General features: G+C 37.1%; 1 protein-coding gene across 16 annotated transcripts in view; it reads left to right on the plus strand.

The window, feature by feature from the left end:
* Positions 1-21,176, plus strand: part of SNAP91 (synaptosome associated protein 91) — a 157,000-nt gene extending 135,824 nt beyond the window's left edge. For all 16 annotated transcript variants that reach the window (XM_049695339.1, XM_033428522.2, XM_033428525.2 and 13 more), the window contains 6 exons: positions 2,843-2,873; positions 3,998-4,109; positions 13,387-13,470; positions 14,228-14,332; positions 17,787-17,889; positions 19,762-21,176. In XM_049695339.1, coding sequence (XP_049551296.1) covers positions 2,843-2,873; positions 3,998-4,109; positions 13,387-13,470; positions 14,228-14,332; positions 17,787-17,879 — 425 coding nt within the window. In that variant the 3' untranslated portion in view covers positions 17,880-17,889; positions 19,762-21,176. The remainder of the gene's footprint in view (positions 1-2,842; positions 2,874-3,997; positions 4,110-13,386; positions 13,471-14,227; positions 14,333-17,786; positions 17,890-19,761) is intronic.
* The last annotated feature ends 2,723 nt before the right edge of the window (positions 21,177-23,899 follow it).

Raw genomic sequence — 23,899 nt, forward strand, 5'->3', positions numbered from 1 at the left:
CCGAAATGTCTTTCACTGGGTAAATGTATAAGCAAACTGTGGTAAACCTCTTCATTAGAATACTACTTAGAAATGAAAAGGAATGAACTGTTGATGTACACAAGAGCACAGATGAATCTCAAATACATTATGCTAAGTGAAAGAAGCCAGACACAAAAAATTATATACTGGTAATTCCACTTGTACAGTTTACTTTTGGGCTTCCCTGGTGGCGCAGTGGTTGAGAGTCCGCCTGCCGATGCAGGGGACACGGGTTCGTGCCCTGGTCCGGGAAGATCCCACATGCCGCGGAGCGGCTGGGCCCGTGAGCCATGGCCGCTGAGCCTGCGCGTCCGGAGCCTGTGCTCCGCAACGGGAGAGGCCGCAACAGTGAGAGGCCCACGTACAGCAAAAAAACAAAAAAACAAAAACACATACAACATATACAGTTTACTTTTGTTAAGGCAGAACTATAGGGAATATATCAGTGATTGCCAGGGTTAGGAGTAAGGGGAAGTTTGGGTTGCAAAGAGAGAATATTTTTGAGTGATTAAATTGCTGTGAATCCTGATTGTAGTGATGATTACGTGAACCCATGTATTTGTCAAAATTTATAGAAATGTACAACACCCCGCAAAAGAGTCCCACTGAATTTCACTGTAAGTAAATATTTTATTAATGAAAACATATTCCAAAACTGAAAAAAATTTTATCTTCATACTCCTTATCAATATTGCAGCTTTGCTTTTTTTTTTACAGAAATTGACAAGCTGAACCTAAGATTTATATGGAAATGTAAGGAAGCCAGAATAAGCCAAAACATTTTGAATAAAGAAGAATCATTTTGAAAGACTCACACTTCATGATTTCAAAACTCAACTACAAAGCTACAGTAATTAAGACGAGTGGTACCGCATAGGAGTAGGCATATACATCAGTGGAATAGAATGACAGGCTACAAATAAGCTTACACATCTGTGGTCAGTTGACTTTCAACAAAGGTGCCAGGACAGTTCACCTTTTTGATTTGTTGAAAAGAATTTGTTGAACAGAATTTGTTGAGAAGAATCACCTTTTCAACCAACAGTGCTAGGACAAGTGGATATCCACATGTAAAAGGATGAAGTTAGACTTTTTATTTACCCCAAAGTAATTAATTCCAAATGAATCTAGAACTAAGTGTAGGAGTCAAAATGATGAAACTTTTAGCAGAAAATTTATGAGTAAATATTGATGACCTTGGATTAGATAATGTTCCTAGATGTGACAGCAAAAGCACAAGCAACAGTAGAAAATAAAAGATAAATAGGACTGCATCAGAATTAAAAACTTTTGTGCCACCCAGGAGACCATCAAGACAGTGAAATATCCAGAATAAGTAAAGAACTCTTATAACTCAATAATGCAAAGACAACCCAATTTTTAAATGGTCAAATGATTTAAAAAAGACATTTCTCCAAAGAATATATACATGTGGCCAATGTACACATGAAAAGAGGCTCAACATCAGTCATCTGTGAAATGCATATCAAAACCACGGTGAAATATCCCTTCACACCCATTAGGATGGCTATAATAAAAAAGGCAGATCATAACCAGTCTTGATAAGGATGTGGAGAAATTAAAACCCTCTAACATTACTGGTGAGAATGTAACATTGGGCAGCTGCTATGGGAAGCAGTTTGGCAGTGTCTGGAAATGTTAAACATAGAGTTACCATTAGGCAGAGGTGCCTAGAAAGCTCTTCCCCAGATCTCTGCTCAGCTTTGCGTAAGCTTCACCCCTATGAGGCCTTCCTTGAACACCCTATTTAATCCTGCCTGCCCCTCACTCTCAGCCTACCCCACCAGTTCCCCCTTACCCTGCTGCTTTCCATTTTCCATAGGCTTGCTGTATCACCTTCTAGCAGCCTGTATACTCTTTTATTATTTTATTGTTTTATCGTCCATCTCACCCCATCAGAATGCAAATTCCTCTGGGGTTGGGCTCTTTGTTTTTGTAACTAACCTATCCCAACTGCTTAGAGCAGTGCCTAGCATATGTAGGGTTCAATAAATATTTGCTGAAATAATAAATGAATTGAGATTAGAGCAGAATGACTAAGCCCGTTGGGTCAGGAGTCCCCAAGACCACCCACACATTTGTAGATCCACTAGAAGGACTCAAGGGAGTCAGCGCGTCGTTGTACTCACAGCTAAGGTTTCTTACAGCAGCACAGTAAGGATACACAGCTGGATCATCAGGGGCAGAGACACAGGCAGCATCCAGAAGAATCCACACATGGACTTCCTTATGCTCTCTCTTCCCCTTGAGGGGAAGAACACACAAAAATGCAGCAACCCATAGGATGTTCCTGCCCAGGAAAGCCCTTTAGAGACTCGGCATCCAGGGTTTTTATTGGATTCTGATCCTGTAGGCACTCTGCCTAGCATGTACCAAAGTATCAGTCTCATGTAAGGAAAGCAGATTTTCAGCATACACCTTGTTTGTGCAGTTTAGATACAGTGATCCACGCTTATCATTAGGAAAACTTTTATCTCAGTATAGAGAACAATTGATATTAGCCAGGTCCCCAGCCACACGGGCTTTCCTAAGATAGCAGTCTCAAGCCTGCTATGTTCACTCTTTTCTGGACACCAGTTGACATTAAAATATGATCCTTAAGAATAACGTGAAGTGAAAGAAAATGTTAGACTTGAGAATATGTTTCCTAACGTGGTTTCTCCTTTGTAAAACTAAATGCAGTCATTTGTAGGCAAAATATGGACTTTTGCTAGACCTCTGATTCTTTGATCTTTTAAATGTCATATCATTTAAGCTGAGTATAGAGGTTTAAATTCTTTTTTCTTCTATCCATTTATAGATCTTGGAATTTCTGGTCCCACGTCCAAAAAGTAAGTATTTTTGAAATTGTCTGGTTTTCTTACGAAAAGTGTATCTGTACTTATTTGAGACTATCAAACATTGCGCTCATTGGAGTAATTACTTATTCCCAGGCTAGGTAACTGCAAAATTGGTTTTTATTTCATTCCCAGTTTTTGTTTTTGTTGTTATTCTATTGGAACCTCCAAACTACTGGCTCTGCAGTGAGAAGGAATAATCTATTTCAGCCTCCATATTGTCACTAAGTATATCTAGAAATATTTGGGAATTGTGATTTGAATACTTTAGTAGCTTTAAATTGTAGATTCATTATAATATTACTAGCTAACATTGATTTTTAAAAAAGTCTCATGGGGGTCAGTTTTAAGGAAGAGTAGTAAAAATGACAAACAATGTACATTTTTTTTTTTTTTTTTTTTTTTTTTTTTGCGGTACATGGGACTCTCACTGTTGTGGCCTCTCCCGCTGCGGAGCACAGGCTCCGGACACACAGGCTCAGCGGCCATGGCTCACGGGCCCAGCCGCTCCACGGCATGTGGGATCCTCCCGGATCAGGGCACGAACCCGTGTCCCCTGCATCGGCAGGCGGACTCTCAACCACTGCGCCACCAGGGAAGCCCCAATGTACACTTTTTTTAGATGCATATTTCGACGTCTCTGAAATCGGGATGCATTTAACAATAGATGTAATCTTACAATCACTTGAAGGCAGGTTGTAGTCATGACATAGTTATGTGAAACCTTCTTTTGAACCCTGTAAGATCCAGAAAGTGCCATTATGGATTCATCTTCAGTTCAACAAAGGATATACAATATTTATGATATACTTATTTGGAATTTTTTATAACCAGTGATGAATTCAGTTGAATTTTGTGTCACATTTTTCCATTAGAAGTGACAAGAAATTCTTGTTATTCCTGAGGTCTAACCTCTAACTGATTTTTTTGTCAAATGCTCTTAAGGTCTCTTAGATGAGATATGGTAAGACTCCTCTATCTGTTTTAACCTGTTCTCTTTATTACCGCTTGACAAACAGACTGCTTCTGACCCCAGGTAAAAGTATTTAGGGAGCCACACACCATTCTTTTCTGATTGTGTGTTTGTCTCTTTGTTTGTTTTGCATGCTTGATTTTAGGGGAGATCTTCAGTGGAATGCTGGAGAGAAGAAGTTGACTGGGGGAGCCAACTGGCAGCCAAAAGTAGCCCCTGCCACTTGGTCAGCAGGTGTCCCACCCAGTGCACCCTTGGTATGTAGTCCCCAGAGGCCAGGGCAGTGCGGGCACTTTGCCAGTTTCCAAGTGTATAGAACAGGGTCCATATTGCTGAATTTTGCTACTGACATTGTACTTTTTCACCCACATTAGGAACAAGATGCCATATTTACCGAAATGCAAATTTCATTGACTTTAATAAAGATTATGACCTATCTTTTTATTTTAATGATTTCAAAATAGTATTTATGCTTCTTCAGATATTAGTCCTTTATTTGTACAATTATGGAAATGATTCTTCAAAACATGTAATATCATTGATCGCTATCTGTGTTTTACCACATTTCTTGCCCAAATTTCCTGATGGCCATAAGAAGTAATGAAAACTTTTTTTCTTACCGGAAAGATTGGGCAGTTTTCTATCGTGTAAGTGAGCTTTCATTTTAAAACCCTGTGGATTCTTCTCACCATGTTTTCAACTTGAAACGACTTTTACCATCTTTTCTATAAAATTTAAATAGGTTTAATTTCTCTATATTAAATTTCTATCAGTATATTAATGCCACCATTCACTCTGTGAAAGAGCATATCACTGGAAATAAAGACTTAATTATTACTTAGTGCGATTTGCCACCACAAAAAGTACGTTTCCAGGATAGCAAAATTTACTATTTTTCTGTATATGCCCCATATTTAGCAGAACTAGGCTAGCTACTGCTTCCCCAGCTCACCCGTCGTTTTTCACCTTTGCTTACACCTTCACCTGTCTAAGTCACCCATCTCTAAGGTTTTCTTGATGCCAGCCTCTCCTTGTTGCTGAATTAATTCCTAACCATCAACCGCCAACCCCAGCCAAACAAGCATGCATGGAGGTGAATTAATATAAATTAGAATATATTTTAGATAGACTCCATTAAAAATGATGTGTTCCAGAAATTTATTTAAATATCTGAGTTTTTGAATTTAGAACACATTTTCTTTTTTTTTTTTACTTTTTATTTTATATTGGAGTACAGTTGTTAACAGTGTTGTGTTAATTTCAGGTGTACAGCAAAGTGATTCAGTTATACATATACATGCATCTATTCTTTTTCAAATTCTTTTCTTAAGTTGTTACATAATATTGAGCAGAGTTCCCTATGCTATACAGTAGGTCCTTGTTGGTTATCCGTTTTAAATATAGTAGTGTGTACAAGAACACATTTTCTTTTAAACAATTTTATAAATAGCAATGTTTTTACACATAGTTTCATAGCGAGTTTATAAATAAAAATAAGCTGAAATCAATCTGAAAAAGGACTTTTGAATCAAAATTTACCACTAAACAGTACTAATAGTATTAATTGAACTACAGTTTATACCGTAGTTTCTATAGGAAAATACATTCTGTGCTCAGACTTGGTTCTCAAAACCCACTTCCTCTGGTCTCCCCACTCCACCCCCTGGTGCTTGTAAGAGAGCAGGAAATTCAAGGACTGATAATTCTCTGCCTTTGGTGAGTTCAAAGTCTGAAAGAACTTAATTTTAAGAAGTGACTTCTAAAAGATAATAATGAGAAGATTGCCTATTATGTATGGATATTTACCTCTTCAGATCTTTCTTTTCATTATTTAAAAACAGTGCTTAAGAGGGCCATTTTTGTATTTAGCTATAAATAGAGTTCCATTTTAATTTTTATAAAGGATACTTAGTAGAAAGCTACCAGTCTCTTAAACTGAGCTATGCCCAGGATAACCATATAATTTATTCCCCAAACTAGGGCTGTTTAAGGGTGGAAGGGAGCATAATTATTATCCTGGGACCCCAAGCATGTGCCTGGTACCTGGTGGACCACATAGATGATGAGACCATAAGCAGGTAGCACTCTGGGTCTAGGCAGCTGCATTCCATTCTTTTTTTTTTTTTTTTTTTAATTGACATAAAGTTGATTTACACTGTTGTGTTAATTTCTGCTGTACAGCAAAGTGATTCAGTTATACACATATGTGTATATATATTTTTTCATATTCTTTTCCATTATGGTTTATTATGGGATATTGAATATAGTTCCCTGTGCTGTACAGTACGACCTTGTTGTTTATCCATTCTCTATATAATAGCTTGATTCTGCTAACCCCAAACTCGCAGTCCATCCCTCGGCTGCACTCTATTCTTAAATACGAAAACATTGCTGGGGGTAGAGGGAGAGAGATTCAATAAACGTAAATAACATCCCTAAAGAAAGAGAAAGCTTCTTTAGAACGGATCTTATAAATCTGTTAATATTGACATGAAAGCTCACAATTTATATTATCATCACCAAATTAAAAGAACTAATTTTTCTATTCTGTTCTATGCAAAATTAAAGAGACCTTATCTGCAGTCCTAAGAAGTTTATACTTAGTAGTGTTGCCCTTATCAGCAGGATAAAGCCGTTTAATGTTTTTTTAACAGGTTAGTTTCAAAACAGTCATGGAGGGAAGGGCGATGAGAATACTGGCATCTGGCAGATCAGCTGTAGGTTTAAAAATTTAAAAAAGGTTGGAGCCAGAGGTGAGGATGGAAAGTAAGACAAGAAAGAAAAGTCTCAGGTAGATTCCACACAACTGGGGGGTAATTGTGAATAAACACACCAAGACACTGGTTGCCCAGGTTTGTATGTGGGGCAGTTTGCTAAGTAATGAGGCCATTACCCCAGAAGGGGAACAAAGGAGAAGTCCTTTAAAAACGGTATTGAATTGGAGATCTTCCTTGGCCATCACCTCCCCTGAGATGAAGATTTTAACCATACAAGGTTAAGAATTCATCAGGTACTTAATTAACAACTCTTTTGCTTCTTCAGGCCCACGAGGCTGCCAGTTATCTGATTGTCAGGCACCATCCCTGAGACTGAGATTAATGCTCTTATATTTTTAAACCCCAGAACTCCTTATTTTTGTTTATGAAGCAGAAAACTTTACGTTGTTCATAGTGAAACTCCAGAAAGTTAAAGACAGTAGGCTTTAGCATAAAGTGTCCACAAGCAGCTGTGGAAAGAGAAATTAGAACAATAGAAATAATTTATTAGGAGGGCAGAGTTACATGTAGTCCTATTTCTTTTGTTTATTTTCTTTAACATTTTAGGTAATAATATGAAGGCTGTCCTATGCAGTTATTTTATCATTATTAACCCTCACTTAGTTGTATAAAAATTCACTGCCATTTACTGCAAAGCGCTTCTTCCTGAACAAAGCTGTAGCCTTGCTTTTACTTGGTGGTGCAGCTCTAAAGTTTTTCAGATCATAGAACCCAAGTTATATCTAAAAACCTTTAACAGGACTGGCATATCATCATGGCCATCAAGAGGGTTACTCATTCCTAGTTTTGAGCACAACAGACCTGTTAAGTTTCCATCAGACAAACTAGGAAGGTACTTGCAACTCGGAAATATGTGCATTTTGCAGGAGGGCACAGAATCCACAACTCTCCCCCTAAAAACAACTAATCTTTATATTCCTATAGGTGAAAGATTTTGTTGAGTGTTGAAAAAGAAAACAACTTTTAAAACCTTAGGACAAATAACACTGAGGGAGTAAATTATTAAGAGTTAATCTACCATTTGAGCAAAATGACAAACAGACTCCCTTTAAATTTTTTGACCCATTTGTCTGATCAGGATTATCTGCAGGTTCATTTTATTTTGGTAGCTTTTTTCTTTCACAGTCTTAAGTCCTAATGATACAATTCTTGTAAATACAGTTATTATTGTATGCCACAAATCTGATAAAAGATGCAATTCTGGGTCTAGTGAATAGCCTACCACCTAACCTGTTGAAATGATTGAGTAGAGTGAATGTGAAGTATAATACTTCTTTTGTAGGGGAGGAAAAATAACTTTCCCTCTAGCCTTCTGAATTCTTAGTAGAGACTCCTGTAATAAAAGACGTATGAACAAGAGAAAAACAGAAGTTTATTAACATGTATGCCTCATATATACAGGGAGATACCCAGAGAAAAAAATGAGTAACTCCCCAAGGTGGCCCAAGCCACCAGCTTAAATATACCATCTTCAGCTAAAGACAAAAGAAAGAATGATGTGGGGAGGTTACCAGGAAAAGCAGGGTCAACAAAGGTAAGATTTGTTATGTAGATTTAAGTCAGTGACTTCTCCATTGATAAGATTCTCTTGTGATTTAGTCATCCTTCTCTTCCCAGTACAGAGAAGGAGACACCCTTACAAGTAGAGATTTCCTTTATAAATCTAAATGTACCTTACAAAAGTTTAATTTCTACCATTTTCACAGTTTCTCCTGCTGTTCTGCAAAATAATCAGCTCAAAATCATCCTTATGCCAAAGAAGAGTACGGTGGCGGGGTGGGTTTTTCTGCTACCCTTTGGATTTTCTTTCATTTAAAAAATTTTTGAGATAAATTTATGTAACATTAAATTCACCATTTTCACAACTTTAAAGTGTATAATTCAGTGATTTTTAGTATATTTTTGGTGCTGTAAAACCATCACCATTCTCTAATTCCAGAATATCTCCATCACCCCAAAAAGGAACACAGTCTTTCCCAATTTTCCCCTTCCCTATACCATGACATCCAAAAATTTCCTCTGTTTCTGTGGACTTGCCTATTCTGGATTTTTAATATAAACAGAATCATATACTTTGGAGCCTTTTGTGCCTGACTTTTTGGCTTCTTTCACTTATCATAATGTTTTCAAGGTTGATCCGTGTTGTAGCATGTATCAGTACTTCATTTTTGTATTGCTGACTATTCTATTGTTTGGGTATACCACGTTTTATTTATTCATTCATTAATGGACGGACATTTGTGTTGTTTCCACTTTTGGCTGTTATGAAAGATGATTCTGTTATTTGTATACAAGTTTGGTAAGAATATATATATATATATATATATATATATATCTCCTCAGTTCTCTTGGGAATATACCTAGGAATGGAATTGCCAGGACTTGTGTGACTCTGTTGAGCTTTTTGAGGAACTGCCAAACTTTTTTACAGCAGCTGCATCATCTTATGTTTCCACCAGCAATGCATAGGGTTTCAGTTGTGGTTTTCATGTGCATTTCCTTAATGACTAATGATATTGAGAATCTTTTCGTGTGCTATTGGCCATTTGTATATCCTTTTTCAGAGAAATGTTTGTTCATGTCCTTCGCCCATTTTATAATTGGGTTGTCTTTTTTATTGTTGAGTTCTAAGAGATCCTTATTATTCTGGATACCAAATGCTTATTAGATACATAATTCGCAAATATCTTCTCCCATTCTGTGAGTTGTCTTTCTTGGTAGTATCTTTCAACGCACAAAGTTTTTGATTCTGATAAGCTCCAATTCGTCTATTTTTATTGTTGTTGCTTTTGCTTTTTTTGTGTGGTATGCGGGCCTATCACTGTTGTGACCTCTCCCGTTGTGGAGCACAGGCTCTGGACGCGCAGGCTCAGCGGCCATGGCTCACAGGCCTAGCCGCTCCGCGGCATATAGGATCTTCCTAGACCAGGGCACGAACCCGTGTCCCCTGCATCGGCAGGCGGACTCTCAACCACTGCGCCACCAGGGAAGCCCTGTTGCTTTTGCTTTTGGTGTCATATTTAAGAAGCCATTACCTAATCCAAAGCTTAAAGATTTACACCCAGATGTCCTTCTAAGAGTTGTATAGTCTTATCTGTTACATTTGGTTTTTGACCTATTTTAAGCTTATTTTCATACGTGGTCCAAATTCTTTGTGTTGCATGTGGAAATCTAGTTAATCCCAGAACCATGTGTTGAAAAGACTGGTTTTTCTTCATTTATTGGTCTTGGCATTCTTCTCAAAAATCAATTGACCATAGATACATAGATTTATTTCCATACTCTCTATTCTGTTGTATTGACCTATATGTCTGTTCTTATGCCAGCACCACAGTGTTTTGATCAATGTAGCTTAGTAGTAAGTTTTGAAAACAGAAAGTGTGAGTCCTCCAAATTTGTTCTTGTTTTACGAGATTGTTTTGGCTATTCTGTGTCCCTTGCATATCCATATAAATTTTAGGTTCAGATTGTCCATTTTTCCAAAAGAAGCTTTTGAAAGTTTTATAGGGTTTACTCTGAATCTATAAAGCAAATTGGGAAATATTGCCATCTTAACAATATTGTCTTCCAGTCCATGAACAGAGGACATCTTTCTATTTATCTGAGTCCTCTTTAATTTCTTTAACAACGTTTTATAGTTGTCAGTGTACAAGTCTTATACTCTCTGTTAAATTTATTTCTAAGTATGTTGTTTTTAATGCTGTTGTAAATTAATGTTTTTATAATTGCATTTTTTATTGTTCATTGCTAGTGTAAGGTGAATGTCACATTGATTTTTGTGTACTTATCTTGTATCCTGTGACTTTGCTGAACTTGTTTATTAACTCTGATAGTTTTTTTGTGTGTGGATTCTTTAGGATTTTCTGTATATAAGCTCATATCATCTACAAATATATTTTATTTCTTCCTTTCTTTCTGGATGCTATTTCTTTCTTTTTCTTACCTAATTGCCCTGACTAGACTTTCCAGTACATCTTTGTCTTGTTCTTAGGGAGAAAGCTTTCAGTCATTCAACATTAAGTACGATGTTAGCCATGAGTTATTTGCAGATGCCCTTTATCAGGTTAAGGAATTACCCTTCTGTTCTTAGTTTATTTAGTGTTGTTTTGTTCATGAAAGGATGTTGGATTTTGTCAAATGCTTTTTCTGCATCTACTGAGATGATCTTTTTTTTCTTATATTCTATTAATATGACATATTACATTGATTGAGCCTACCTTGCATTCCTGGGATAAATCTCACTTGGTTTTGGTGTGTAATTCTTTTAATATGCTGCTGGATGTGGTATGCTAGTATTTTGTTGAGAATTTTTGTATCGATGTTTGTAAAGGATTTGGTCTGTAGTTTTCTTTTCTTGTGATGTCCTTGTCTGGCTTTGGTATCACAGTAATACTGGAATCAAAGAATAATTAGAAAATGTTCCCCTTCTATTTTTTTTTTTTTTTTTTGAGAGCTTGAGAAGGATTGAAATTAATTCTCCTTTATAAATGTAATAGAACTGACCCATGAAGCCATCTGGTTTTGGGCTTTTCTGTGATAGAAGGCTTTCGATTACTGACTCAGTCTCTTTACTTGCTATAGCACTATTTAGATTTTTCTATTTCTTCTTGAGTCAGTTTTCGTAGTTTGTGTCTTTCGGGGAATTTGACCATTTCATCTAGATTATCTAATGTTTTAGCGTGTAATTTCTGATAATATTTCCTCATAATTTTTTATTTCTGCAAGGTTGGTAGTAATATCTCCACTTCCTTTCCTGATATTGGTCATGTAAGTTTCTCTCTCTTTCTTGGTTTGTCTACCTGAAAGTTTGTTAATTTTATTGATCTCTTCAGAGAGCCAACTTTTGGTTTCTTCTATTTCCTCTTTTGTTTTCCCATCTCTATTTCACTTTTCTCTGATCTAATCATTATTATTTCCTTTCTCTGCTCACTTTGGAATTGGTTCTTCTTTTTGCTAGTCCCTTCTGGTGGAAGTTTAGGTTATTGATTTGAGATCTTTCTCCTGCATATGGGCTATATGTTCTTGTTTCTTTGCATGCCTCATAATTTTCTGTTGAAACCTGGACACTTTGAATATTATAATATGGCAGCTTTGGAAATCATGTTCTACCCCCTCCCCAAGGTTTTTATTGCTACCTTTTTTGTTGTTTTGCTACCTTGGTTGGGGGGAGGGGGTTATTGTTTGTTTGTTTGTTTTGTCCTTTTAGCTAAGTGGTCAGCTAATGATTAGACAGATACTACTTAAACTCCTGGAACCAAAAATATCTCCCAGTCTTTGCAGAGGGGCTCTGAGTATGTATTAGGCATGACTTCAGACTCAACCAGGCAGTTTGCAACTCTGCCTTAGCGATCACTGCTGCTTTCTTAAAGCCTCAGAGTCAACCCAGAGGCATCTCACATCTTTCCTGAGCATATGCACAGCCCTGGGCATGTGCATGGCTATCTAAATTCCCAGGAGAAGGTCTGGGTTTTTCAAACCCTTAATCCTCAAAGCATCTCATTCTCCAGCCTTTCCTTCTGAGCTTTTTGTTTAGTCTGCTGTTTTTGCTGACTGATATCCATTGCCTGATACAGCAACAACTGAAAAATTTGCCTTTAAGTATTTTCCACAAATGTCTTCAGGTAACAGCTTTAGCACTAGATGGGTTCCCAGTTTGGCAAGATAAGGACAAGCCTTTTGGGCCAATGTTTCCAGGGAGCCACCTATACACGAGACAAGACAAAGCAAATAATTAAAATATATTCTGCTCCTCGTTGTACTATTACTGGGACTGTGTGCTGTTATTTTCAAAGCTACAGCTGAACTGGAGAACAGTGGCTGGAACTCTAGGGTGAGTTAAAATGCCCCAAAGCTCAATGTTCTTACCAAGATTCAGCTGGTTTTTTTTTTTTTTTGATTAAGTACTTTGTAGGCTGCTGCAAACTTTTAGTTAGTTTCCAGAGTTCCAAAAAAGTTGATTTTGACCATTTTTGCCTGTTTTTCCATTGCTTTTATGCCTAGGGGGATACTTAGAGTTCCTTATTCCACCATTTTTGCTGATATTACTATAGTATTTTCTTTTTCAATTAGGATTTTGCTCTAACGGTTAACTTAAATTTAAGAGATTGCAGCAGGGTTAATTTTATACATAAGGGAAATATTAGGGGTTTTGGTGTGTGACTGAAAACTATCAAACCTGTGCCTGAAATGGGATATATGTATGATATTATGTGCAGTCCTCTAAATGCTTCCTAAAACTTAGCATTAATTTTGGTCTTTGTGCAAATGTACAACAGTCAAAAGTCAGAGAGAAGCAAATATAACACAGAAAAGAATAATATAAAAATGGGGGGGAAAATGGAAACCAAGCATTAAAAATGTAAATGAAAGCATTCTTTAAATTTCTAATTCAGTGCCTATTGGAGGATATAATGATAGGAAAAGACAAGCTTAGAAAAATTTGACTTGTTTACAGTGAGGGTGGTATAAGGAGATAGAGACGAAGCCCAGTGCTTGAGTGTAAGCTGAGCCTGAATAAGTGAACCCAAATAGCACCACAACAGTGAACATCAAGTTAGTAACCTTCTTCATATCATTGGCGTGGTGCTAGTGCCTTTCTTTTTTTAATTTAAAACTGAAATTTGAGATTTCTTTACATCTTTACACATACTTAAGGGCATGCATTTTAAAATTGTATTCTGTCATTTTAAAACCAAATTATATTGGTTCTTTTTGTTTGTTGTTGTTTGTGTGTGTGTGTGTTGTTTCGTTTTCATAGCAAGGAGCTGTACCTCCAACCAGTTCAGTTCCTCCTGTTGCCGGGGCCCCATCTGTCGGACAGCCTGGAGCAGGATTTGCAATGGTGAGTGATGACCGGTGCTAAAAATTGTAATGAATACTTGTACGGCCTTCACCAAATCCCAGATTAACTATAGAATATAATTCTCCCCAAAATGCAGTGAAGTAAAATGTAAAAAGTTAAGTCATCTGCTTTAGACATTAAGTAGTCTACAGAGGGCATGACTGAGTCACTTATAAGACACTTAAATTCTGCCATCACAATAATTTTTATAGTGCACTGTTATGTCATTTTTGAAGTACTATTTACCAAACATATTTTTAGCTCAATCATCAAAATCCACTTTTAATCACTATACTAGGACTTTTCACTTACCACGTTTATCACTAGCAAATTTTAGAGCCATTTTCCATAAAGAAACAAGCTTTCATCTCTTCAAGAACTATGCTTCCAGAAGATGGATAAACAACAGCAAAGCCTGGGTGGGGTGAGGATGCTTTGTGGCCAGCCAGGCTCCTACTGCCCCTCAGTGATTCTCTGCCATCTGGCAGCCTCACAGCACCCATCGTTCAAAATTACAAATTATACTTTCTCACAGACCTGGATTCCTCAGGGGATATGGGGATATATGTATACGTATAGCTGATTCACTTTGTTATACAGCAGAAACTAACACAGCATTGTAAAGCAATTATACTCCAATAAAGATGTTTAAAAAAAAAAAAGGAAAGAAAAATTTTCAGGAAGATATTAAAGACGTAAAGGTCAGGGCATTGCCAGAGTAGATTCCACTCATGCTATGAACTGCTCTGCTTTTCAGCCTCCTGCTGGGACAGGCATGCCCGTGATGCCTCAGCAGCCTGTCATGTTTGCACAGCCCATGAGGAGGCCACCCTTTGGAGCCGCAGCTGTACCTGGCACACAGGTCCGTTTTCAAATGTCCCACAAAAGAATGACATGACTTTATAAATGTAAAACTGTCATGTGACAAACTGTTTAAAAATGTTTTTACCTGATACAGTCTTCATACCTGTTGCTTCAGAAGTAAAGGGAACATGGAAGAGAGATGAGCAATAGTGTGACATTTGGAGGAAAATGATGGAAATAACTAACTGTCCTCAAGTCCCTCCATTCCTCTCCTACTTAATTCAGGATGGTTCCTGAGAACTACCAGGTGTTTAAAGTATCCAGGCATTTAGTCCAGAAAAAATGAGCAGCTCTGATCCATACTCTTATTATGTGTTCCCAAAGTTAGCCAAACGGAAAGTTAGCGACACAGTCCTCCAGATTGCCAAGTTTGCCCAAGACTAGTAACGCAAACTGTAGTGAGCTTGCCAAACTGCAAAGCCTGAGGGAGCAGTTCCCACAAGGCTGCCTTCACATCAGACCCTTCAGGTCCCAAGGGCCACCCTCACTTCCAACCAGCTGCCTACAGATTTGAGGGTTCCCAGGACCATCCTCAGATTAGACAGTTTTCTAGAATGACTCGTAGAACTCAGGGGAGCACTAACTTTATGATGACACCTTAAGTGTAGTAAAAAGGTGCAAATCAGATCCAGCCAAAAGAAGAGATGCGTAGGGCAAAGTCTGGGAGGGGCCCACACATGAGGCTTCTTTGTCCTCAGGGATGCATTACCCACCTGGCATCAACGTGTGAGGATACGCAAGCCGTACTGCCAACCCAGGAAGCTTACCTGAGCTTCAGCGTGCAGAGTTTTTATTGAGGTTTCATTAGATAGGAATGACTGACTGAGTTCAACCACGTGGGAAATAATTCAGTCTCCAGCCCTCCTCCCTCCCTGAAGGTCAGGCTCATATCCTGTGGCCCAAAGACTTAACTCTGTAATCACATGGCTGGTCTTTCTGGCATAGCTAACCCTCCACCCTGAGTCATCTTGTTAACATAAATTATCAGGTGTGGTTCCAGACACCCACCCTGAATAATGAAGACATTCGTATCACTCAGGACGTTTCCAAGGGTTGAGAGGTTACCTACCAGGGTCCAGGACAAAGGGCAAACCTCTCTTTAGATGAGGCCAAATGTCTTACTGCACAATGTGCTACCTCCATTTATGAAGATGCTAAAATATATGCACTTGGTTGAACTGTTTTGCTGCTAATAGTGATGTTCATACTGATGAATCACCCTTTCTTTATTACTCTTATAAATTGCCTGGCCAAAGTGAAGGTATGTGTAGAACCAAAGAGGTCCCTGTGAGAAATTGATGTAGATGGAGACAGAACATTGTAACTACTAGCACCGTGCTAGCCCTATTCACATAGCTCATATATATTTTAAGGATATCAGTAAATAGTTTCATTTCTATAATGTTTTTAATTTACCACATGGGTATTTTTATTGTTTCAGCCAAGGAATCCTACTGTGAACTTTCTGAGTGTACTTTAATCCCCTTTGCTTCCTTGAATCATTTCTAAATTCATTTTCTACCTGTTCCCAAAATTTGCTTTCTTCAGCTTCTTTACTTTAACCCTCAAAAGCCATAATGACCAGGAGAGAGAATGGTGGGTGTCCAGAGAGATGAATTTACAATGTAAGAGACTCTAGCCTTCAAGGCCGTAGCCAAAGCACTGGCTTCATGAGAAATCTTCTGTTCTGCTCTCATACTAATGAACGCTGCCTAAAGTTGTTTGGGGGGAGTGGGGTGGTAGTGAGGAAGCTTTTAGGTGTAATAGTTGGTTTTAAATTTAATCTGGATATATTTAAATTCTAAGAAGGATCTCATTTATTGTGAATGTCTCCTTGATGGTTAAATATATCCATGACTATCTACCACCTTTTTGAAAAAAAGGAAAGATGTTCCTATTTTTATGAGATTTTTAAAAGTCATTGTATTTGGTGTGCTGAAAGCTTTAGAAATAAATTAATATAATTTTATTATTTAAGGTAGTTTTTCTGTGTGATACCAGTGTTACAGAGCATCAGTTTGCTTACTTAATTCAAAGAATGAAAATGAAAAATAGATGATATGATGAAAACACAGTGTTTTCAATCATTTAATTGAATTTATGGTAATTTAGGAAATGGTATGCCATACTTACACAATTTTTAGATTGTATTTCCTATATCAGAGAAGAAGCATAGCTGATTATATACTAGATAAGAAAATAAACACGAGTTGGTAGCTTTAGAAAACAAAACAGTTTTTCATTACTGATATGTGGACTATGCCACTATTGCTCAGTTGGTTAGTATCACGATGTTGTCATATCACCTGATTATTAATTATAGACCAGTCCTTGAGTTTCTTATCTTCCAGACAACGTTGACCCTTACCCCGGTCTTTCTATGAAATACGATCCCAGTTGTAAAAATGGAAATTTGACTGATAGATACTGCAGTCAGTCAGTAGTTCACGGACATGGGAGCAAATCCGAAACTTCTTACTTCTGGAGCTTTGTTTATGGAACCAATGAAAACATACATCCGTGCCCTACAGTCCCAGGTCTCTGAGGTTTCCATCATGTTAGAAGCATAGGAAATTAATTAGATTCGAAGGATACAGGTCAGTTATTGCTCTGTGTAAATTCCATGACCTTTTTCAAGGCCTTGGACCTTAACATTCCTGCAAAAGCCTGTTCCTAGAACTTATGTCTGTCACACAATGAAATAATTTAGGTATTCACTAAACAGAAACAAGGTAAGAAAATTTTTTGTTGCTTTTGCTGCAGGTTTAGTATGATTCTTCTCTATAGTCTGTAATAATGAGTCCTCTCTACAAGCTGGATAGGCAAGATTGGAATTAGCGACATTCATAACTAGGAGACTATTTGCTCATCTGAAACTAACAGTGCCCCAAAACTTGACAGGTTTTCACTTAAAATACTTTACATGAAATCCTAGTATATTTAGCTGATATTTTAAAATAATTTCTTAAGGAACTTTCTGCAAGCTGTTTTCTTCCCATTTTTCCTTCAAACTCACTGTCACTCTAAGAGAAGTCATTTATATTCCTTTATTAGTTTAGTGGTACTAATAACTCAAAGAAAAATGCTTTGAATAGAGAAATTGTTTGGGTTTTTTTTTTTTTTACTGTATATTCATAATAGCTTTAATGTGACTAGTTTTTCACATCTTCCCTAACTAATATCCATATTGTTCTACCAGAGTCCTCAAATTTTACTTTGGCTAAATTTGATGTCAAAGAATTTCAAGAAAGCCAATATCCTTTGAAGTGTGTTTTATAAATCCAAAATCTAAAACAACACTGTGACTAAGTAGAACAAAGTAGATTTTGTAAACTTTTAGCCATCTAATCTTCTGCATGTTTGTTTTCTGTGGTATGTGCTCGGCCTAATGCTTATCTATCTCTCTGTTTGCTTTCTGTTTCCACTGTCTTGGGCTGGCTTTTCCCCCTTAGCTTTCTCCAAGCCCTACACCTGCCACTCAGAGTCCCAAGAAACCTCCAGCAAAGGACCCATTAGCGGATCTTAACATCAAGGATTTCTTGTAAACAATTTAAGGTATCTAATATTGAGCTTTTCCTGTGGGCTTGTAATAATGACCTATGCTATGCTTAGCTATTTTATTAGGTATAATATTTGTACTTCTGTGTTTTAAATACCTGTATATAATAATAATAATTTGAATGTTTATGCTTGTTAAATCAATATTGAAAGCTATCTTTATCAATGATTTTTTTAATCTTAATCTATAAAACTAAGAGGGAGAGAAACCTCCAAATTGTCCTTACACTGGAAAGCACAAAGATTATCACTGATAAAGCACAAAGTTGCCCAAGCTACTACATAAATTAGAAAATTACCACTTCATTCCATGATGACTGGAATTTATGGAAAGGTAACATTTATAATACTTCATTTAGAAATTGTCTAAGAATATATTTGGCTACAATAATTATAATTTTATTTTGCTTATTCTCCTTTATTCTCATCAAATAAAGCTTAGATTATTATTTTGTATTTCTGCATTCAAGCAAAATTTTAAATTTCTAACATTCTAGTTTTAAATTTCTAATGTAGTTTATGAAATTACATTATGACTAATAGTGGACTTACAGAAGAAAACTGATGAAGGAAAAGGGTTTACTACTAGCCCCAGCACCTAACACAGTGGGTAGGTTCTCAAGAAATACTTGCTGAATGTGGATGAACAGTATTAATGATGCTTTTCATTTACATGGTATTTTTCGTACTTGCTAGTCATTAACTCTTTGACCATCTCTGTAGAAGATCAGACCCTGCGAGATAAACTAGGCAGATACTTTTGCCTCCATTTCACAGCTAAAGAAACTGTTCCTTGGCATTAAGTGATTTACCCAAGGCCACACTGGCAGAGCAGTAAGAGTGTCGAAGCTTTTGGACCCCCATCCAGTGTTATTTTTATCCTATATCTACTACCTATATTTTTTTAAACTTTCTCAAATGCCTACTAAGATTTTTGTGGATTCCTGCCTTATGAGTTTTTTCTTCATACAAAATTAATAAACAAGTTATCATTTTAAGGCCTTGGCATCTCAGCCAAGTAATTCTCCTTGTGCCCAACTTTTCTGTCCCACTTTGGTGTGGATTGGGCTGAGGTAGGCTTACGTAAGACAATGATCACTTGCTTCTTAGCAGCTGAAGTTTCAGGAATGACCAAGGACACTGCAGGGGGCAGCCTTTTATCCTTCTTCTGTTCAGTAATATTGCTGTCAGTCTGTGCAGGAACTCCGATAAGGACCTGAAACAGAGATGCTTTAGACAGCCCCTGCCCTCAGAGATTCACAGTCAAAAGAGGAACAGATACAGACTATGTTCTGAAGAAGAGTTACCCCCATGGCTAAGCCTGAAGACCCCAGGAAAGTTTTCCTGGCAGAGATGATGAAGCGTGGGAGATAGCCAGGGTGACTAGTGGGGGGTGGCATAAGCGAAAGCTTTGAATCGCCAGGGATATCTCCCCTCTATTCTGTTCTGTCACTTGTGCAACTGTTTAGTGGCTCCTTGAAAACCATAACTGAAAAGGACCAAAAAAAAAAAAGGGAGTCCCTGCCCTTCCCCCTTTTTTTCACTGCCCTTTTTTTAAGGTTAGCTGTTCTTGATTGGTACTGAATGTCTTGCTAAGGTTTCTAAGTATCCAAATTTCAAAATCTTGCCGATAGAATTTTCTTATCTAAAAATGAAGCTATACACTGAAAGTTTTTTTTTTCCCCCCCGGATGAAATTTTAAGCTTGTTTTAAAGAATTGTGAAAAGTATATAAATGTGACTTTGGTAATACGAAAACCTTTGGTGTAAAGATTTTCATTGTAACAGCGAAGTAAAATTGCAAGGAAGGTAAAATCTTTGAGGAGTACGTAGTATTGTTTTCTAATTCGAGTGCTTTTTATCTTTACAGCTGCAATTTTTGTGACTGAATAGGAAAAAAAAATAATGAGTTTGGACACTTCAAATAAGACTGATGCTCAGAGTTTCAAAGGGAGCCACCAGTACCAATCCCAATGCTTATACATAACTTCTCTTCCAAAACGTGTAGCACAGCTGTGAAAGTGAACAGTAGGAATGTGTACTACCTTAGCTGTTATCCCTACTCTCAGAATTGTAGTGTATATGGGTTCTTTGTGTGTTGTACGATGTAAACAACGAATGGATGTTTCTAATGCCTTTAGTGCTTCTCTGGACCTCACCCATGGATGGATGATGCAGCTGTTGTGTGGTGAGCCATTTGGAAAGACGTGTCTGTGTTTTTGAAGGTTTCAATGTATATATAACTTTTGGACAAATCTAAACTCTCCCCGTAAATTCTCTTTTCTTCTGTATGTACGTTACAAACATAGTGTGATGATATCAGATAGTAAGGAAAACACTCTTAAATATACAGAACTTTTTTCGGTGTGGAGTACACTTTTCCAATCACAGGAACTTCAGCTGTTGTGGGAAATGTTTATTTTTGTGGCACTGTATATGTTAAGAACTTTTATTTTAAAAAAATGTAAAGGTTAATGTCCATAACAAATATTTCTCCTCGAAGCTACCTTATCAAGAATGAAATTCATATGGGAAGAATTCCATATTCAATCACTGCTATATTAAAATATATATTTTAATTATATTTGACAGGTTTTGCATCTAAATTGACCTATTTGTTCATTTTTGCTTCAATGCGCTGAAAAGTGAAGGGTCCATTTCCATCATGTCTGTGAAAATGCAATTAGAAATGTGCTATTCAAGTGATTATAAAGGCACTCCAAGGTATAACTGTAATTTAAAGATTACTGCAAATATTTTTATTTTCTTGTGGGTTTTATGTACATCTGTTAATTTAGTATTTCTTTATGTGTTCTGTAGCGTGGTGTTCTTCCATCCCTCAATTGAACTCAAAGTAGGTTTTGTTGTACCATTGTGATTAAAATTTAAACTAAATCAGAGAATTGTATCCTTTACTGTACATATTGTATTCTTTAATTTTTAAGTTGTTGTCATATTGTCTGTGCTGATGGCTTGGCTTAAGATTTCGATGCATAAATGAGGTCACTGTTGATCAGTGTTGCTAGTGGCTTGGCAGTTTTTCGTTAAAGCATATTGGGTTGGAAAGGTGTTTGCCTTTTTTTCAAATTATTCAATAGATGTATGGTACCATTTAAAAGTGGTTGTATCTGAATTTACTGTGGGGATAACATACACTGTAATGGGGAAAAATTACCTAAAACCAATTTCAAAACGGCTTTTCTTTGTATTTCAGTTTAAAAACCCAGTGCATGTATGCCCTCTGAGATGCAATAAACACCTTGAACAAAGAAAATGCAAACATAATCTTTCTCTCTTTGATTATTTCTTAGGGGAAAAGGTCTGTTTCAGATGATGCACTTATCATATACAAAATATTGCAAATGCTAAAACATTTAGGATGAGAAATGCGGTCTGTGCCAACATAGTTTTGATTATTTTCCAATAAAGTAAAGACAAGGATAAAAAGAACAATTTTAATCAGCTGTCATTAAACTTGGGACTCCGTGGCTACTGCCAAATTCACTGAAATTCCATATTCCAAAAAAGAAAAGGATGAACTTTCTTTTAAAATATGCGGTTAAATTCTTATAATAGTTTTGCAGGAATTCTCTGTGGAAGTTGAAGAATTGTATGATTTTAAGTAATAGTTTACAGTACTCACACACTTGCATGCACAGATACTCGGACACAAAGTCTAGATTAGCCAATTTTAGTAAAATTGGATGACTTGATGCCTGTAACTAGATTGTTACAGTGTCTCAAAAAGTAGTCCAATCTCAAATAGAAGTATTCCTCAAATAGAAGCACATTTCTATTTCTAAAATTGTCTTTCCCTTAGTTACCTAGGATTTGTATCTTGAGAACTAACTTTCAGAAGCTAGTATCTGATTATGTAATGTTTTTATAGATTACATTTGATCATATGTTACTTTGCAGGCATATTGTAATAAAAATGTGTTTCAGATTGTAAATAATTTTAAGCTTAATATAGCATTTTTAATATGCTTTTTTCCCTTCATTGAATGACCCATGTGGTATAAATTCTTAATAGATGAAGCTACAACAGCAGTATTTTTAAATTGGATGCTGGAACCTTGCTGTGGTGAGATTCTTGATGTCCTTGGGTGGGGAATTGTCTTACAGATGAGATGCCGGATCAGGTCCTCTGCTCAAACGACTTATCTCTCTGGAGAACTTTCAACACAGGTGCATTTTACCCGCGGTGTTCTTCCTCGTGGTGCGCATGCCTTTACTGCCTCTCCTGGGCTCTGCGTGCATACACACGCGAGCACACCCTTCAGGGTGTGACCACACCACTGCTCACACAAGTGGTCACTTTGCTGGCCAACACAGGGCCCTCTGCCTTAATTCCCTCCCCCAACCCCACGAGTACAGCTAAATCCTACTCGTCCATCATGGCTCCCCACCCTCTTCTCAGAGCCCAACTTTCATCGGCCTTTACGGCACTTAACATACTGTGTTATAATCAGCTGGGAAGGTGGCTTTTGCCCTGGCCATTTGGGTGCCTCAAAGGCAGGAAACGTCTCCTCTTGTTCAGACCCTCAGCAGCTAGCACTTCAGTAGGTATGTGTCTGAAGGATGAACACAGTACATTAGTTCTTTTTTTTTTTTTAATTTTTATTGGAGTATAGTTGATTTACAATGTTGTATTAGTTTCTGCTGTACAGCAAAGTGAATCAGTTATACATACACATATACCCACTCTTTTTAAGATTCTTCTCCCGTATAGGCCATTACAGAGTATTGAGCAGAGTGCCCTGTGCTATACAGTAGGTCTTTATTAATTAATCTATTTTATATATAGTACTATGTTTATGTCTTAGAGGTCTTTTCACTTACTTGGATACTGCTGGGCTGTTGTATTTCTGATGACTAAAGAATAACTCTCATATAGTGCAGTTATCGTCAGATGTTACTAGAGTTTGAATAGCTCTCCCAACTCATTGCAGTGGAAGCATTAACACCAATTGAAAACCCATTTTGAGTTGAAGGTTTGAATTACTTTATGGTGTAATGATTACAACAAGTGGTTCTCTCAGTACTAAAGTGTCTCCTTTGTTCTCTGTCTTTCATGTTATTTGTTGTGCTTTTTAAAACAAGAATAAAGACCAAAGACTTCTGGGGAGAAGTCATGGGGTTCAGAAGAGGAAGAAAGGAGTGGACGTGAAAAAAATACATGAGAACTTGGTTCACAGAAAGATAAAACGTGCAAAGCCCTCTGTCTGCCTCTTAAATAGACACATCTTTAACAGTAGATCTCCAAATTTTTGAAGGTGGAAAAAGGGCATGGTCTCGTAGCAGTAATGACAGTGTTTCTTGTGTGGAAGTAGTTGATGAAACTCAAAATGTGTGTTGTCTTAGTTGAAAAGTCACGTTGGTCTATACTTTTGAGGCAACAGGCTTTGTGGTAGTTTGTTATTCATCCTCTTGGACTGTAAGAAAACTTCTGTTTCTCACAGCCTTGCTAACAGCACATTTCACTACTGGATACATCATTCGGGTCTCCTGTATGAGTGGAAATGTATGAGGGAGCAAGGTTTCGTGGCTTAGTGATACGGTCATTAACCTTAGCTAAACTGTCAGAGCCGCAGCACTAAATCATCCAAGTTCATTTCCACTTACGACATGCCTGAAAGAGGAATCCATGCTATAATTGATTCCATAATTAGGTATTCTGTATCTGATCGCAGAACAGAGGTTTTCAAACTCTTTGTCTCAGAACTGAATTTGAACTTTTTTCGCAGCACATCATGTGGGATCTTAGTTCCCCAATCAGGGATCAAACCTGGGCCTCCAGCAGTGGAAACGCGGAGTCCTAACCAATGGACTGCCAGGGAATTCCCTGAAATTTATTGAGGACCTCCAAAAGCTTTGTTTATATGGGTTATGTCTGTCAATACTTGGCTATGTTAGAAATTAAAACTGAGAAAATTTTAAAGTTTTAATTCATTTTTTAAAATATTAAAACTATTCTATATTAACATCAATAAAATATTTTTATGAAA

This window comes from Orcinus orca, chromosome 12 (assembly GCF_937001465.1).
Source record: "Orcinus orca chromosome 12, mOrcOrc1.1, whole genome shotgun sequence".
Taxonomy (NCBI): Eukaryota; Metazoa; Chordata; class Mammalia; order Artiodactyla; family Delphinidae; genus Orcinus; species Orcinus orca.